Source organism: Typopeltis vanoorti, chromosome 12, assembly GCF_054136105.1.
Source record: "Typopeltis vanoorti isolate ZY-2024b chromosome 12, IOZ_Tvanoo_1.0, whole genome shotgun sequence".
Taxonomy (NCBI): domain Eukaryota; kingdom Metazoa; phylum Arthropoda; class Arachnida; order Uropygi; family Thelyphonidae; genus Typopeltis; species Typopeltis vanoorti.
In genome coordinates this window covers 8,464,357-8,484,248 of record NC_143560.1, presented here as the reverse complement: position 1 = coordinate 8,484,248, position 19,892 = coordinate 8,464,357, and the positions used below count along the sequence as shown (strand labels likewise).

Below are 19,892 nucleotides of genomic sequence, written 5' to 3'. Positions count from 1 at the left end.
GGAGGAGTCATACATCAGGACCATCAAATCAGCATACACCAATGCCACAGCAGCAATTCATTTCAATGGAAACATCTCTACTGTGGAAATACAGAGGTATAAGACAGGGTGACACAATATCATGATGATGCAGACTTATAACAGAGGGGCAGCCGCCAGCCCGGCATGGCACACCAAGGCAGTACCTGTAAGCACGGAGGGGAAAGGAAAGTGCAACAAAGACCAAATTTAACTAGACTAAGGAATAATGACATCAACAAGACTGATGACAATCCCAGCCCACAAAATCACCAATCAGATCATCATAAAATAACTCTCAGAAAGACCTTCAAGATAGGAACATCTTAGGGTTGGCAGAAACTCACTGGAAAGAACGTGGTCATTTTACACACATAAGGGAAACAAGGTGTTTTTCTCAGGTCCAGACAATAACAGTGAAAAGGGAGTTGCCATCATTGTAAATAAAAACATAAAGCAGTAAAAGGATACAACCCAGTCAGTGACAGAATCATAACACTAAGATTAAACATTAACCCAATTCCAACAACGCTAATACAAGTTTATGCACCCACATCAAATGCAGAAGATGAATTAAGTGAAAAATTCTACAAAGAATTAAATGAAACTATGAATACAATACCAAGAAAGGATATTTGAATAATTCTAGGAGATTTCAACGCTAAGGTGGGATCCAATGCACATGATGATCACTTAAATGGAATCATTGGAAAATACGGACTGGGAATTAGAAATGAACGAGGAGAAAAACTATTGGAGTTCTGCATTGAAAGGTAATTAGCAATCACTAACACAATGTACAAACAGCACAGGAGGAGATTATACACATGGGTAGCACCTGGGAATCGATGTAAGAATCAAATTGACTATATTTTAATTGACAAAAGATGGAGGACACTAATCAATAACACCAAAACACTGCCAGGTACAGACTGTGGATCAGACTATCAATTATTAATCTCTAATTTAAAGATCCATCTGAAAGAAAACAAGAATAACAGCAACAAAAGATATGACTTTTCACAAATGGACAACAAATTTACGATGGACATTGAAGCAGAGCTCAAGAAACAAAAAAAGCACACTCAGGAACAAAGCACTGAATCACACTGGATACACCTAAAACAAACCATTGCAAAATCTGCAGCCAAAAACATCCCAATAAAAAAGAAGAATGGCAGTCCATGGATTACAAAAGAAACCCTAGAACTAATTGAAAAAAGGAAACAAATTAAAACAACAGATTGGCAAAACCCAAATTACCTGAACCTGAATAAAGCTATTAAGAAATCTCATCAAAAAGATAAAAATACTATATCCAAAACATCTGTAAAGAAATAGAAAGACACTCCAACTCTAATGAAAAAACAGATTTATTCAAGAAGGTTAAGGATATAACCAAAAAATTCAAACCAAAACTTAATATAATTACAGAGGAAAATGGCAAGATCTTAAATGACACTAATGACATAGCAAGAAGATGGAAAAGAATATTGCGGCGAGCTTTACAAGGACCCAGCTATTCAACAAGAAGACGAAGGAGCTATGGAAAATATGGAAATGGAGATCCTCAAAAGTGAAGTAGAACAAGCAATCAAAAAATTAAGGAATAACAAAGCCTTGATTCAATACTGGCTGAAATGCTGAAAAACCTTGGAGAGAATGCAGTCAACTGGATACATGATTTATGCAACAAAATCTGGAAGATGGCCAAATGACTGGACTAGTTCCACCATTATCCCAATCTACAAGAAAGGCAATCAACAAATGTGAAAACTACTGCACCCATTGCCCTTATCTCAACATACCAGTAAGATATTACTACATGTTATTAAGGAAAGATTACAAAGTTTTATAGACCGTCAGTTCTCAGAAGAACAAGCAGAATTCAGAAAACATCGAGGAACTAGAGATCATATATCTAACATCAGACAAATAATCGAAAAAGCAAGGGAATTCAACTTAAGCCTTTATCTATGCTTTATAGATTACTCCTCCAAGGCCTTTCCTGTATGAGAGGGAATATTGAGAAGAATAATGAGAGGGACTGTATGAGAGGGAATATTTTATACGACATCATGCAAGAATCAGGAATACCAAACTATCTAGTAACCCTCATAAAGAACTTATATCAACAAAATCAAGCAACAGTAAGAATTGAAAACTCAGTGTCCCCTGCATTCCAATTTGAAAAAGGTTCAAGACAAGGATACATACTCTCACCATTACTATTCAACCTTTACAGTGAAACTATAATGAAAAGAGCTCTAGAAAAGCGGAATGGAGGCATTAAATTAGGCGGCCGAACAATCACTAACCTACGATACGCAGATGACACAGTGATAATAGCAATAAATGAACAGGAATTAAAATTCATCCTAAATCAATTAGAATCGGAAAGCTTAAGCCATGGTTTACAAATAAATCACGACAAAACCAAAATAATGGTTTTAAACAATGCAGAAGAGATAGATGTAGAAGGAAATTGTCGACAATTTCAATTACCTTAGAGTGATCATAACAAAAAAAGATGAATGTAAAAAAGAGATAAGAAGAACAGCACTAGCTAAGAAAACGATGACTGATTTAACCAAGATCTGGAAAGACAGGCACATCTCCAAAAAGACCAAAATTAAGCTTATAGAAACCTTAGTTTATTCGATCTTTCTCTATGCTTCTGAATCTAGGAATGACAAAAGATGACAGAAGAATTGAGGCGTTCAAGCTCTGGTGTTGGAGAAGATTGTTAAGAGTGTCTTGGACAGAAAAACAAACAAACAAAAGTATCCTAGAAGAACTGAATATCCACACAAGACTGATAAACATAGTTGACAAGAGAATAGTACAATATTTTGGACACGTATGTAGAAGGGAAGCAACTGCCTGGAAAAAATAATCATCCAAGGTAAATCATGTGGGAAAAGAAAAAGAGGGGAAAAAAAGAAAAAAACTTGTAGAAACCTTAGTTTATTCGATCTTTCTCTATGCTTCGAATAAACTAAGGACAGAAAAATGAACAAACAAAAGTATCCTAGAAGAACTGAATATCCACACAAGACTGATAAACATAACTGACAAGAGAATACTGCAATATTTTGGACACATATGTAGAAGGGAAGACAACTGCCTGGGAAAAATAATCATCCAGGGTAAACCATGTGGGAAAAGAAAAAGAGGAAACCACCTTACAGGTGGATTCACCAAATATCAAGAATCACTGGACTTAAACTAGAACAAGCGATAAGAGAAGCATAGGAGAGAAAGAAATGGCGAAGTATCATCAGGAAGGTCACGAGTCCTCAGACATGAGGAGATCAGAGAGAGAGAGAGAAGACAGGGTGACACAATATCTCCAAAATTATTCGCAGCATGTCTAGAAGAAATATTCAAACTTCTTAATTGCGAAAGGAAAGGTCTGAATTTAAATGGAAGATATTTAAGCCATTTATGCTTGGCAGATGACATAGTTATCTTTACTTCAATTGCACATGAATTACAGGTTTGTATCCAAGAACTCCAAATTGCTAGCAAAACAGCTGGACTAAAGATAAACCTAACGAAGATCCAAGTTATGTTCAATAACTATGTCCAACCAGAAATAATAAAAATCAATAATGATGAAATTAAACAAGTAGATTATTATATATACTTAGGACAATATATATCAATGGAAAAAAATATCATGGATGAAATTAAAAGACTCATGATGCTTGGGTGGAAAGTATTTGGAAAATTACATTCAATATTCAAAAGCCAACTACCATGATGCCTGAAAAGAAAAGTTTTTAACCAATTTATTCTTCCTATATTGACATATGGCTGTAAAACATGGACACTAAAAGCAAAGGAAATTCAAAAATTAAGAACACAATTTATTATTATTATTATTATCATTAGTCATCTCCAGGGAGTCCAAAGACTCATCGAGGGAGGGCATCTACTCTACAACTCTGCTTCCACCACTCACAATCCACCAATTGACCGCAACTACACCAATGCCATCTACTGCTGACCGCCACCACTATTTTTTCCACAGACAATCACAAACGTCCATGCCCACAGCGGATTCGAACCCGCAGACTCTTGACTCGAGAGCGAACACACTAACCACTCGGCCAGCCAGGCAGACCGAGTGGTTAGCGTGTGCTTGGTATTACAAGATCACAAAAGGAATACGTGGATAAGAAATCAAACCAAAGTCTCTGATATCATAGGAAGAGTGAAACGTGAAGTGGCAATGCAGAGGTGAGCCAGGCATATTCCTCGAAGACAAGATCAATGATGGACAAAAAAAGTACCGGATTGGATCCCATGAGAGGAAAAATGATCATGATGCCGACCTAAATCACAGTGGATTATATTATCAGATTTGCAGGAGTGACATGGGAAAGAAGCACCATGGATAGACAGTTCAGGAGTAATCTTGGAAAGGCCTTCATCCAGCAGTGGATCGACAATGGCTGATGATGATATATATATATATACAGTCACCCATCAACTTACATCCGTGATCCCATAAGGAAATAACATTTTAGACTATACTTTCGAACAAGACGCAAGTGAGCGTAAAGCAAAAAGGTGTCTATTTAGCAACAATGCATCATGTTTGGTGGCAACAGTGCATTCAGTGACAATCTCCCTTGGCAGTTGGCACGTGGCTGTTGATTTTATGTTTGAGAAATAGGTTATTTGTGCATTTATCATTAAATATTTCACAATATTTTGTACAACGTGGCCTCTACACGTCCAATCAAAAAACCTAGTGAAGGATCACAGAAAAAGAGGTGAGCAATTGATCTCGAGATGAAGTTGTAAGTTATAAAGCAACATGAAGCTGGTAACATGTAGAAAGGCTTATGTGTTCGTCGTATATGTTGACTAATTTTGATGGTAATATATCAGAACACAGAAAGATAAGTAAATAATTATTTATTGACTTATTGCTGAATTTTCGCTGGTGTTATAACCAGCATCTTTAGAGCACAAAACACAGTTTGTCACAGTACGCGAGACTACAACAACATGGTGTAATAATGGAACTAGTTAAAAATTGCAGCAACAAAGACTAAAGACTAATTAGGTACCCTCTATGTAAAAAAAAAAAAAAAACAGAGACAGAAAGCAGGTACTAGTTATGTCTTAAGATGACCATCTCCCAAATCTTAGGCAAATTTATACAGCCATATTTATTAAGATTCAGGAACATGTTTCAAGGCTTCTGTTTCTTCCAAGAACAATCTCTCTGACTTGTAAAAGCTTCTGTGCAGTACTTTTGTTTTCTTCCAGTTGATCCTGTGTGCAGGAGTATCCAAAGCATGATCTGCTATGCCCAACTTGCCATAGTGATAGTGTCGGATGTATATTTTATGTTCCCTGATGCAGATGTCCACAGTTCTTCCTGTTTGACCGTAGTAAGCATGATCACACGAGCAGGGTACTTCACAAACTCCTGGATGTGATAAAGGAGAGATGCTGTCCTTGGGTGAACAGAGGAGAGTTGCTAATTTGACACATGGTCTGAATACAGTGCGTAACTGATGTTTATTGAGAACTTGAGATATCTTTTCTGATGTGCCTTTAATGTATGGGATTGTGACTGTTTTGTTGTAGTTCTCTGTGGTGGATAGGGGTTTCTTGGGAGCATTTAGCATTTTGTCTATTTTATGGGGATTATAGCCATTGACTAAGAAGGTGTGGCGTAAGTGAGCCAGTTCATCAGCAAGAGCATTGTCATTGGAAGATTGCTCTTGCTCTGTAGCATTTTTAAGATACCATACTGATGAGAAGGATGATGGTGCGATTGCTTATGTAAATATCTCAATGTATGTGTGAGCTTTCTAAAAACTGAGAATGATAAGGAACCATCTGGAAGACGTGTGGTGATTAGTGTATCCAGGAAGGGCAGACAGTTATTAGCTCCAGTTCCATTGTAAAGGGGATTTTTGAGTGTTGGCTATTTAAATTTGCTAAGAATGCAGGATATTTCACATGAAAAAGGAAAACATACAGACAATTAGATGGGACAGTTATGGGCTCCCCCCTTAGCCAACTTCTACATAAAACACCTGGAAAAACTTGCTATCAATACAGCCACTCTCAAACCAACGCTTTGGCTACACCACTATGTTGACGATGTGCTTGCTATTTGACCACATGGCCCAGGCACATTGGATACATTCTTAGCGCATTTAAATAGCCAACACCCAAAAATCCACTTTATAATGGAACTGGAGCTAATAACTGTCTAATGGACATTTTCATTTAAAAAAAAAAAAAAAAGTTACACCAGAAGAGCTGCAGCCTGGTCCTTCACATATGGAAGGTAATGAAGATGTGATTGTGGAGGAAGATTTGGTAGGTAGCTTGCTATTAATTCCCTCAAATACTCCTTTACAATTTCCCATGCACTATCAACAATCAACCCTTGAAGTTTCATATGTCATGCCACTGACCCAAGCAATCTCCTAAGTTTATCATACTTACCAGCCTTGCAATTCCACATGTACCCCCCCACTTCACTAAAATTCCACACATCACTAATACATTCCATCACATGCTACCTCGGGTAATTATTCTTTAGTAACTGCATAAATTCCATTTCCTTCCTCCTATGTGTCCTCTCCTCCTTCCAATATAGTTGAAGCCCACCATAATAATTACCTGCCCTCCACTCATTGAGCTTATTTTCCAATGAACACTATCCCTTTCATCCTTTACATCCCTTGGTATATAGAAGCATCCAACCGTATATTTTGTTCTGCTGGCCACTATCTCACACCAGATGGCCTCAAATGTGCTATTTTCACTGGCCTGCAGTTGCACTCTAAAACAAATTGTGTAGAGGAATTGCATCACAATAATTATGAGAATCAGTTGACTAGTTGCAGTCTGAGGAATTTACCTAACATGAAGCAGAGAAGAGATTTAAACGAAGTTTAAAAGTTAGGTCAGAGCATATACAAGATAGACAACAAGGGTTTTCTGCATTTAGCAGAACCAGGCTGGACCAGACAGCATAATAAAAATATTGTGAAGAACAGAGCAAATGTATGAAATTTATTTTTTACTGTTAGGATATGTGGAATGACCCTCATTCAACAGATTACAAAAAAGATGTCAACTGATGTCACTTTAAAAGAGAATTAGATAGTTGTGATGGCTGGATGATAGGGTAATTGAATTTGTATACTAATTATACAATTTGGCAGTGATGAACATGTTGGTACTGTTGTGTCTGTGTATAAATGCATATGAAAAAAAAAAAAAGACAAAAGATAAAAAATATACTTATAATTAGAATGCCCTCGTGTGACGAGTACTTGGACTCATTGGAATGTAATAATGATAATTATTACTTTATTACATTATTACATTACACCTATATTACATAATATAGGTGTAATGTAATAATGATAATATTCAAAAGGGAGATTGGGAAGTCTTAAGAACTTAAATTTCATCATGTTAAAATCAATAACTATTTTTGGAGAGTTGAAGCCTTTTCACAGTATGAAAGTAAGGTATATGATGGGATGACAACAGAAATATGTAAAAAAATCATGGAATAATTTTCCTTTATAATAACTATCTTTGCAAGAGAATTCAGCATGTACCAGCATCATTCAATTTGGAAATGAGAGAAAGAAGTAACAAGTGAAATACTATGAACTACTCCTGAAATCCCCCCCCCTCCTTGTGTGTGTGTGTGTGGTGAGAAAATTCCAATGAATTTTTATATTCTAGTATAAGTTATACCAAGCGGGGAGGGGCGGCTCTGCAGATTGGGGAATATATCTCATACTAGAATATAAAAATTCATTTGGAATTCATAAAAATGTACATTACAATAAAACTTTACCGTATATTACATTGATATTATTATACAGAATTCATTAAACGAACTTCAATGTACTTCCGGAATAATTTCTTAGTTCTATATTTAGAACTGAAATTCATTAGTTTCCAAAACAATAATATAACAATTTATGTTGCATCTTATACTGTTTAAAATAATGTTCCCAAAACTGCAATCTGCAGAGCCTCCCCCCCTCCACACACACACACATGCAAAAATAATCATAAAAGCCAAAGAAATCCAAGACTTTAGGCTAAACACAGTTTAGTACCCAACCAAGTACTTATTTTTTTGATTTAATAAACATAGTTTTTGTAAATAAAATTCAGAAAAATCCCATCTGGTAATAAAATAAAAATGAACTCACTTGTCAAAACTTCTTTTTGTTCTACCAGCAGGTCCTAAGCTTGATTTAGAAATAACATCTTGACCTCCCAGTTGTCTAGGATCTGCTGTGAAACCATTTTCTTTTGACTCTTCCCCTCGGATTCTTTGCCTTCTGTCCATATCTTCTATTCCCCACTCAAATATATCAGATCCATCAGATAAACATTTTTCTCTGTAATGATGAATGAGATTTTCAACACGACTGGATGTAAATCTACAATTTACACACTGATAATTCCCTATTTTACCAGGACTGCTTGGTGGTTGACATCGAATACGAATATCACAATGCTTTTCTGGAGTTTTTACTTGTGGAGTACTTTTTGAAATGTCTTTTGTTGCAGAAATGTATCTTTCTGAAAATGCTCTTCCATGTTTCCTTCTAACACGAGAGGGTGAATGTTTAGTTGGTGTTCTGAACATTTCACATTTTGCAGGATGCTGCGGCCCATTCTTCAAAGAATCAAAATCAACAGTATTTGTATGCCTCCTGGGCCTACCTCTTCTACTATATATTATTGAAACTTGGCTTGTTCCCTTAGGCCTTTCCTCTGGAATTATATTATCAATAATCTGAACATTATCCAAGTTACTTTCTGGAATATTTTTTTCTTTCAAAACTGCATCTGTTAAACTGCAGTCTTCCGCAGCCGTACCTATCTCTTCTTTATCCATATTTCGATCAAATTCAAGTTTTGCTTTTTTTTTTGCATCTTGATTTTCTTCATCCACAATTTCAGCAGTCCTTTTTGGTATTCTGCAATCTTCAGTAACATGATCTGTTCCATCATTTATTTGTGAACTAAGATTCCATGTACTTTTTGACTCATCCATCCTTTCTTTCTTCTGAATGGATGACAAGTTTTCTTCACTAAGAGACTTTTGCCTTTTTCTCTTAGTTAGTCGATCAATATCACTGCATGCCGAAAAGTGTGAGTTTTCACTTTCAGTGCATAAATTTTCTGTCACATCAACCAAGTCAGCAGAAACTGCCGGTGATCCTACTGTCTCACTGCTATCATACTTAGACACAGTGCGGACTTCTGAATGGGGATCATTATTATCTTCTAATCTGTTCAATCTCAAAGATGAAATAATTTCATTTTCATCAATATTATGTTCTTTGCACAAGAGCACTTCGCTTTCATCCAGAGAATTTTTATGCTGAAAATTATTTTGTTGCACTACAGATTGGTCAAGGTCGGTATACAAGTCTTTACCTTCAGAAGTTAAATTATTTATGACTACATTTTCATGTTCAGTTATACTTTCAGTATCATGAGCTAAATTTGAAACCTTTGAATTCAGCTGTCCTTTTTCAGGATTAGAGTCAACTATACTACCTTCAAACTGTGGATTAAGAGATTTTATATGTTCCCCATGAATCTTTATATCATCATTAACTTTTGTTTCTTGTGGCAATTCTGTTTTTTTATACTGTGGAGTTATTCGTATAATGGTTGGTGAAGTCCGTGTTCCACATCTTAAATGTCTATTAGCTGGTGAAACTGGTGCTCCTATTTGTTTTAAAGAACACTGAGTGGATGAAATATGCTTTGAATATGGACTTATGCTGCTTTGCATCATCATCATCTGCTTTTTTTGACACTGACTTAAAGAAATTTTAGCTTCAGTAAAATCTTCAAATTTATTCTGCTGTAAAATATTAGCCTTTTGATTTATACCTATGCCACAATTAATTTCACTATCAGTAATCTTTTTGGTATCATCACTTAAAACAGTATTCATACTATCATTATGTTCAATATCAACTGCTGCACTAATTTCTTTATAAGTTTTATTTTCAGTATGTTTTTCATGTTGCATGGCACTTGGTGTATTATTTTCAGAAATATTTACTTCAGTTTCTGTAGCACCAGTAAATAAATCCTTTTCATGGACAGTCTCCAATCCAGAAAGATTTTCACATGGAACTGCTACTTCATGTGAAGCTTCACTAACAACATTATGGACGGAAGAAGCTACACTAGTTTTCTTACTTTTGTTTGTCTCTAAAACAGCTGATGTATTTACAATCTTCTGCTTTGTTAAATGACTGCCTGTGTCTTCTGTTTTTAATAAATGGACTTCAGATTCATCACTCTCTAATGGTTGCTTACTATATACATGAAAAGTTGATTCAATTTTATGCACTTTATTATTAGGTTGCGATCCAATTTGTTTATTACTTGATTTTTCATTAATGTTATCACAACAGAGAATGCTTTCATCATTTTTGCTAAATAAATCTGGTATATTCTTTGTATGTGCATCTGATTTCATGAATTCTAAACAAGCACCAGAATCACATGGCACTTTTTCAATTTCTGATAAATGTTCAGCATCTTTTATATGATCTGAGGAATCCCACTGAGGTATGTGTTTCTCCTTCTGGAACTTTAAACCAGTCATGCAGGTATTTCTATCATCATGATTTTTGCATGACTGATTCCTTGTTTCTGTCTCAATGCAGAAAACATTATGTTCCTTACATTCACTTACAAGCTCAGCAGAAATGATTGCTTTCTTTTGAAATGATTCACTATTATCACTGTTAATAACATCCTCAGTAGAAGTGATTGCTTTCTGAAATGATTCAGCATCATTAGTGCCAATCACATCATCTACAGAAGAAACAACTGCTTTTTGAAATGATTTCATATTCTCAGTGTCACTTACAACTTCTAAAGAAGAAGCAATTGCTTCCTGAAATGATTCTGTATTATCCGTGTTACTTACGTTCTCAGTAGAACTTACTGATTTGATATTATCGGTGGTACTCACATCTTCAAAAGTGATTGCTTTCTGAAATGATTTAGTATTATTATCACTGTCTGAAAAAGTTTGCTCTTTAGGGAGAATTATTTCAATAAAATTTGAGTTGTGCAATGACTTAGGCTTTTCTGAAAAATCAGAACTTTCTTCCTGGTTGCCTACTTGTTCACTTACACAGTATTCTAAAGTTTGGTATTCACTGCTTAATTTACTATTGTCTCTGGTTCCAAAATATTCATTTTTAGTAGAGAGTGAATGTGCCTTTATTTCACTTTCTTTATCTATATTTAAGGAATTGAACTGATAGTTTTCTTCATCTTTGTTTAAACATAATATCTCTTTATTATCTGCACTTGGGACATTAATTTCTGATTTAAGATTTAATGGATTTGAAAAAGCACTGCTTTCTGCAGGAATGCCAGAGCGTATTATATCTTCATTGGGTGTGACTGGAGTATGAAGCCTTTCCCATGAGGATTCATCTTTATGTTCAACAACTTTACTAGTCACTTCAGTCAAACTAATTAATTTCGTAGAAGTAGACTCACTAGTTTCATTATTATTTTTTACACTATCATTACATTTATTTTCTGTATCTGTTAAGGTACTTTTCTTTTTAACAGGATCATCATAACTTTTAGCTGAATTATCATAATTAATAGTTGTTGATTCTACATTAGATGAATGATGATCCTTCTCATTTTCTGAATGCAATGGAAAGGATGAAACACCACTGGATTCATTGAACTTTTCTGAAGCATCACTGTGAGTAGTTACAGGATTTTTATTAGCTAGAGAAATATTATCTGAATTATATTCTTCCTTGTTTTTTTCACATGAATCTATTAGATTTGTTTCATTTACATTTGAAGTTAGCTCAAAATGCTTTTCGATTCCAACACAATGCTCTTCAGGAGTTTCAGCTACATTAACATCTGAAAAATTAAAATCTTTAGCTTCAGGGGATAGTGAAAAGAGTTTTGATTTTTCTAATGAAACGTCTGCCTGATTTGGTATGGATTCAGCATCTGACACTTTTTCTATTACTTTAGGATTATCTTCTAGTGTTAAATGTACTACTTCTAGTAAACAAATGTTTTTTTCTTTTTCATAATTTTTATCTACCACTTTATTTTCTTGTAATGTTACTAAAGGATGATCCTGTTTTGAAGGTACAGAACTGTCAGAAGCACGAACTGTCTGACCAGAACAATCATCAGATTTTTTTATATCGTGAGAAAATATGTCTGGAGTCTTACTTTCATTTCTTTTAGCACATGGTTCAGATACATCTGGATCAGAGGCATGAAATGAAGTTTCATTTTTAGAGCCACTAAATGAATGCTCAGTATTTTCAGGGTGATTTATAGTGGATTTTTCACATAAATTAATGCTGTTCTTATCCTGATGATTCCTAGAATGTAGTTCTTGTGCTATGCAAGCCAGCTGCATTAGTTTTCTGTCTTTTTCCTTTTCAGCAGTAGGAGTAACTAAGAGTGATGCAGGCAGTTCCTTAGATACACTAGCAGCTGATACTGGGATAAAAAGCATTTCTGCTTTTATTTCTTCTTTGTTTCCCAATGTTTCTTCTGGTACAGACCAATGTAGATTAGAAGAACTTACATGCACAGTTCTTCCCACCTGAGAAATTTTTGGTGTTAGAGATGAAAGCTCACCAGAAAGTTTATCATGATGATCTAGATAATGAACATTTTCAGAAGGCTGGTTATGTTTGACCTCTTGGGTGACTACATCAGAATGTTCACTAACCATGCTAGAATGTACTTCTGATGCTTGTCTTGATGGAGCACCTAAAACTTCAAAATGTGGAGATGATGGTGAATTACTGAGAAACAAAGTATGACTTTTGCTAACACTTTCTGCTGCAACAACACCAGCATCAACCATAGCAGTATGAGCAAGCTCTGCTACAGTATGTTCTGAAGGAGATTCCTGATCAGTACTAACAACAACAATAATCTCGCCTGTATCATCATCACCTGGAGTTAAAATGAGGTGCTGTCCATCTATCTCTATTTCTTGTGGTTGTAAATAAATTGTATTGTTATCCTGAACAACATGGAGTTCTGATGGCTGGACTTCCAAATATCCAAGTACCTGTTCATTAATATTTTGATCAGCATTGTGAATATTCTGAGAAGTCAAAGCTTCAAATTTAGCAAGGACAATTTCACCCTGATGTTTATCTCCTGAATCAGGATGATCATCAGACATGTAATCACACTTTTCTGTTGCTTCCATTAGTGCAATTAACTTGCAGATTATTTCATCTTCAGTATAAACACCTTCACAATATTATGACCTGAAAAAAGAGAAAACTACTAATAACAAAAAATATATATATAATATAAACATAAAAAAGGAGGTTTTATGCTATGCCTAATGTAACTCTAATATAAATTTGCAATGCAATATAACTTCTAAATATCCAAGTACCTGTTCACTAATATTTTGATCAGCATTGTGAATATTCTGAGAAGTCAAAGCTTCAAATTTAGCAAGGGCAATTTCACCCTGATGTTTATCTCCTGAATCAGGAGGATCATCAGACATGTAATCACACTTTTCTGTTGCTTCCATTAGTGTAATTTTTGAGTTCTCAAATAGAATAAGTTTTCAGTTCTTATTCTCCATTCTGGTGGTAATTTCCTTATGTAATACTGTTACATTATATTATTCTCCAGTTATAAATATAGTAGGGTTTGCTTAATATCTGAAAGTATACTTCCTAATTGCATATCTAGGATGTGAACTGAAAACATTTTTTATTAAATAAAAATTGTGTTGAATTATGGAAAGAAAACCAGAAATTCAATTTTAAGATTACAAGCATTCGGTTAAATGGATAGGATTTCATGTCTTTCACAAAAGGATCCAAGCACTGTTATATGAAGCCATCATTCATGTTCTCATTTTAAATTCCTATTGTTCTAGGGAATTTATTGGCTTTATTATGAATAGGCATTTTTTTTTTTCTAGTGAAAGCAATAATTTTTAGATAGTTGATTTGGGAAATATTTCTTATAAATATCAAGTGCACATTCTTGATTTTGAGTTCTCAAATAGAATAAGTTTTCAGTTCTTATTCTCCATTCTGGTGGTAATTTCCTTAAGTAATACTGTTATGTTATATTATTCATCATCATCATCTTCTTTATACCCTCTTTTACCTTGCAGTGTCGAGGGTCCATTGATCATCGGACCTCAATCCGTTTACAGGATAAGGTGGTCAGCCCTATGCCCCGGTATATCCTATGGCCTGTAGTGTTAAGTTCTCAAGGCCAGTTTTGCCTGCTTTGCGGGATGAAAAACCCCAGAATAAACTGAGGAAAAACCCTGCTGCCCACGCCCAAGACTGGCTAACTTGGCTATGGCTGAGGAAGATCCTTGAGCTCCTCACGTCACCGACGGGAATCGAACCTAGGACACTCCTTCCCCAGGCATATGGTTGCGAAGCGCATAGCCACTAGGCTAACTGCGCGGACGTTATATTATTCTCCAGTTATAAATATAGTAGGGCTTGCTTAATATCTGAAAGTATACTTCCTAATTGCATAAATTTCTTGATTTAAATTCAAACATTTAAACATGATGGATAAGCAAGCAATATCCAGTTTAATTTCTCTTTGATTATAAATACACTTACAGTAATCCCTCAATTATCCAACCAGAGAAAGAGATTTGCTAATTGGATAATTGAAGGTTTAGATAACTGAAGGTACAATTATGTGGTAGTATACCAGAAGTCAGATGACACACTAACTCTTTCAAGGGTTAGTTCATTGAAAATTTGTTAATTTGAAATCAAAAAATGGAGAGATCGTGGTATAAATTTTGGAGAATTAAGAGCTGAGTTCATTATATTATTATTATTATTATACAGGCCCCCCCCCCTAGTGTTTAACTTGTTTGTAAATGATATATCATATGGACTGACTGGGGATCCTCAGTTATTTGCTGATGATGCAAAGTTAGGAAGAATTATAAGTAGCACTGCTGATGTTAATTCCCTTCAGGAGGATTTGAATAGACTTTTTACTTAGACAAAAGAGTGGGATTGTAGTTTTAATATCGATAAGTGCAAGGCGTTGCATTTGGAGTGCAGAAATATAAGGATGTGTACTATATCAATGGTGATATAGTACACATCCAGATTAGAGATTTGGGAGTGATGGTTGACAGCAGACCGAAGTTTAGAGGACATACTGCTAATGTTGCAAAGGCGCCACATCATAGTGCTGCTATGATAACAAGTGCCACTAATATGTAAGGATAAGGAAGTGGTTGTGACACTGTATAAGGCACTGGTTAGACCACACTTAATTAGACATACTGCTAATGTTGCAAAGGCGCCACATCATAGTGCTGCTATGATAACAAGTGCCACTAATATGTAAGGATAAGGAAGTGGTTGTGACACTGTATAAGGCACTGGTTAGACCACACTTAACTACTGTGCTCAGATCTGGTCACCTGGTTTTCAATGTGATGTGGAGACATTGGAGAGGGTCCAGAGAGACGAGTGACTAAGACAATATTGGGACTTTGGAATAGTGGAGAGAGGGTGAAGAAATGTGGATTACAGAGTTTGGTGGATAGGAGGAAGAGAGGTGATAAAATAGAGACATTTAAGTTAGTGAGAGAATTTTTTCAGATTAAATCCAGAGGGGATTATAAAACGAGTAGATGGTGAGAGGGGAAGAACAAGAGGTCATTCCTGGAAGTTGTGTAAAAGTGTGGTGAGGAGCAGATTTTTTACATGGAGAACTGTCAGTGAATGGAATGCATTACCAGAACGTGTTCTTAATTCAAGGAGTGTTAAGGATTTTAAAATTCTATATGATAAATATGTTGTCAGTTGAATGAACCTTCCATGATGAGTCTGCTGACTCCATGGAGGGTATAATAACAATAATAATAATATTTATAAGACTTGAATGGTCCAGATAAAATCAGCTAACCAACCAGTATGCTACATGTAGCATGACTAATAATATCATAAGAATCAAGTGTTCATATAGGATATAAGGGATGAGATTTCTACATTATAAGAATGTGGGCATAAAAAAAAAAAAAAAAAAAAAAAAAAAAAAAAAAAAAAAAGGGTTAAATGTTGAGAATTACTGTTGAGAGAAAGGGCAAATATAAAATATATATAAAAATTCTGAAATAGAATCAGTCTATAGGAAGAAAGAATATCTGACATATGACTGAAAATATGAAGAAGCAGGAAGTGAAACAATATGTAACATTGAATGTGAAGGAGCAGGAAATTGGAAATGTCAGACTGTAGTCAGGATAGATGAGAGAGGGATACAGTTATAGGAAGAGTATAATGCTCATTGGATAATCTTAACAAAACAGTTCATTTAAGATGAGTGTTTCACAAGAGAAGTGCTATTTTGGATTGTTTGAAATTCCTGTCAATTCTACAGGCCAGCCTCTAGCTGGGTTGCCTACTTCATAAAATGAACAACTTGAGTTTCCAAACTTTTCATCTCACTAGTTCCACCACTTCCATATGAGACTGGCAAACTCACCTTTACTTGAAAAGCCCTCCTAAAGAATGGAATTAAAACACATTATTTGCAGCTATCATAAGAGGAAAGAGAGAGAGAGAGAGAGAGAGAGAGAGAGAAAGATTATTATAGCTGTAATCACAAGCATTAAAGCACATACCTGTAGATCCAGTAATAAATTAAGAAATACACATACCAGCCATTGAATTAGAACCCTTTATTGCTGATGTACATAAACATCACCTATGTAGGATACATGCAAAATACTTAATTGTGTGCATCACCCCATGTTCTTGGCAAATATTTAAGAATGCTGTTGGTCAGTAACTATCAATAGTGTTGATCAAAATGGGAAAAATAAAGGATCTTCTGGAGTCGATAAAGGGCTTATTGTGAATGCCGGTGTCTGGCTGGAATTATTTTGAAAACAGTAGAGCTGAATGGTTTCTCAAAAGGTGAGATATCCCGAGTGTTTAATCAGTGGAAAAATAACTCGCATTGCTTGTCTAAGAGGTGTAACTGTGGTCCTAAGACAGTCTGTAAGGAACGAGATCACCATCGTCTGCGAAGCTTGTACAGACAAACAGAATTTGCTGTGTGCAGTAATTGACCAAAGCATTTAATGAAGGCTGTTCCCAACCCATATCTTGCTGAAATATGTGCAGGGAATTGAAAAGGATTGGTATTGGCAGTCGCTAAAGGAGGTCCAACACAGAATTAAATAAGTTTTTAATTCAGTGGCCAATATGTGTAGATATACGCACAATCAACTCTCATTATTGCAAACACTGTCACAGTGAATGAACCTACTCTTGAAAACCATCGATAGAGTCTCTGCCAGTGTTCCAAAGCACCAAGGCTGTGATAAGAGATATTCACTATAGCAAACATATCTACATACCACATTATTCTGTTGGCTGCCATGAGTTTACTAAAAGTTTTATTTTTAATATAATTAAAAATAAAATTTTTATTTATATATATTTTAGCCTGTTTTTGTTTAGGAGTGTCCCTTATATTTAATACATTGGCTAACATAACTCAAAAGGGGGGTATATATATATAATTTAGGACATTACGGGCGAGTGTAGAAGGCAATTATGGCAGAATAAAAAATGTTGAAAAATTATGTACATACCTTGATTTTGGTTTAAAGATGCCTTCTAAATCCAAGCTCTTGTGGAAGGGGGGGGGAGAGAGGGAAAGAACATGGGGATGTACTTGGGACACGGGAAATAAGTTTGGGAACCCGGGTTACTATTAATAATATATATATAAATATATATATATATATTATTTTGTTGTGGGGAGAGGGGGGGAAGGAAGGGGAAGGGTATCCTTATGTGGAAACTGGGGCAAGGGTTTACGGGGTGTGGACCGTTTCGGTCATCGTCTGACCATCATCGGAACTTTGTGGGAATGACTGTAGGGCTATGTCAAGGCTGCAAGATGTATCTGCCAAATTTGGGCATTTGTTGTCGCTAAATGGCCGGAGGCATGGCTTAATTTGTAAGTTTTGGAACGTCCAACATTCGGATATTAGGTAGGGGCGGTGGACGTTGATAGAATTACCATCACATTTTATGGCAATAGTTTCGGATATTCTAAGCATCGTTTCGTTTTCTTGTTTGTCAATGATTATGGCTTTGTCAATTTGGGGAATGTGTTTTAGTTAAAGGGCGTGAGCTGCAATTTCAGTCTTCCCTGTATTCTGTGGTTTGTTTTTCTTTTTGATGTTGCGATGTTTTTTCGTGTTCAGATATTCTGGAATGGGAATATTGCAAGAAATATTCTAGGAACATTCCCAGAAATTATACTTAAGTTTTATTTTTATTTTTTTTTTAATATAAGTTAAATAACGAGTACTTTCTATAAATTTTTCAGTTGCCTAAATATATGTTAGTGCAGCATAGTCACTAATTATTTTTGCAAAATGAGTCTAATCATTTTTCATAACTGTGAATGTCTGGTTACTTAGTGAATGGAGCTATTCTGAGTCAGCCTCCACTGGTAACACAGTACTACTGGCAAATGGAATAATCAGCAAATTAGGAGCAGATGGGGTAAAGCAACAATGCATCAAGCAAATGACTTGATTTGAAAAAGCTTGTTTACCATGCTTTTCAACATGGATTATTCACTGGCGAATGAAACTAATATGAAATAACATATGGCACTGCTCCAGAATCTCCCCTTCATCACACTTTGCCTCATCACATTAGCATGATCTCATCTGATAAGAGATTCCTACACAGTAAGTTATAAAACATAATACAAATAACAGCATGATTATTCTGTAATCATTATACATTTATTATTATCAAAATTTTATTTTGAACAAAAAACCCATAGGAATTACAGTCAGAAACTTAAAAGATGTAAACTATGGTAACATCAAAGCCTATTTCAATATTATTTCAATAGCCTATTTCAATCCATTTTTGTAACCTCAGACTTGAGTGTCTTTGGAATAATGATCTAAGGAAAAAAACAAAGGATATAATTTTATAAGAAAACAAACTGAACTAGGCTAATACTTCAGTAAACGAATTCATCAGCACAATGACAAAAATGAATGCAAATGAAATAACTAATATAACTAATAGGTGGCATACGAGGGTGGTCTGAAACGTTCATGGCCAAATAATAAAAAAACAAATTTATAATTTCAAAATTATTTTTATTTTTCAACATAATCTCCCTTAAGACTAATACATTTATTCCAGCAATGCTCCAGCACCATTATCATGTCCCTGTAGTGGTTCTCAGTAAGATCAGCAAAATACTCCTCTAAAGCTGTAATCACCTCTTGATTCGAAGAAAAACGAGGAAGAGTTTTAGTTTTGGGAAGAGATAGAAGTCAGAGAGCCAAATTTGGGGAATAGGGTGGATCTTCCAACAATTCATAGTGCAGATCCCTTGATTTTCCCATTGCCAAAACACCTTCGTAGGCATGTGCATTGTCCTGATGAAAGATGATTTTTTTCTTCTGCAAACTGGGTCTTTTCTCAAGGATTTTTTTGTCTAGTCTGGTTAAAAGATCATCATCAAATTCCTGACATGTACCCTCAAGGGGGTACAGGATATGATAGTACTACATGAAAAATTTACATCATTACTAACTTCCTATCAACAATTTTCCTCCAAATTAGTCTGTTACTTGTCAAGACTCCAACATTATCAGATCTTATATTTCTATCATCTAAGGTACTTTGTACCGTATCAATCCACCTATATCTTGGTCTTCCTCTGGGTCGTTTCTGCCAACTTTGCAAAGAACACTTGTTTTGGTAATCTTTCATCGTCCATTCTGTTCA

General features: G+C 35.2%; 1 protein-coding gene across 1 annotated transcript in view; it reads right to left on the bottom strand.

Moving 5' to 3' along the window:
• LOC150100569 (uncharacterized) overlaps positions 1–19,892 on the bottom strand; it is a 305,525-nt gene that overhangs the window by 266,046 nt on the left and 19,587 nt on the right. Inside the window, exon 2 of the mRNA XM_090401835.1 lies at positions 8,241–13,358. Within this exon, the coding sequence (XP_090257961.1) occupies positions 8,241–13,297 (5,057 nt within the window). The 5' untranslated portion in view covers positions 13,298–13,358. The remainder of the gene's footprint in view (positions 1–8,240; positions 13,359–19,892) is intronic.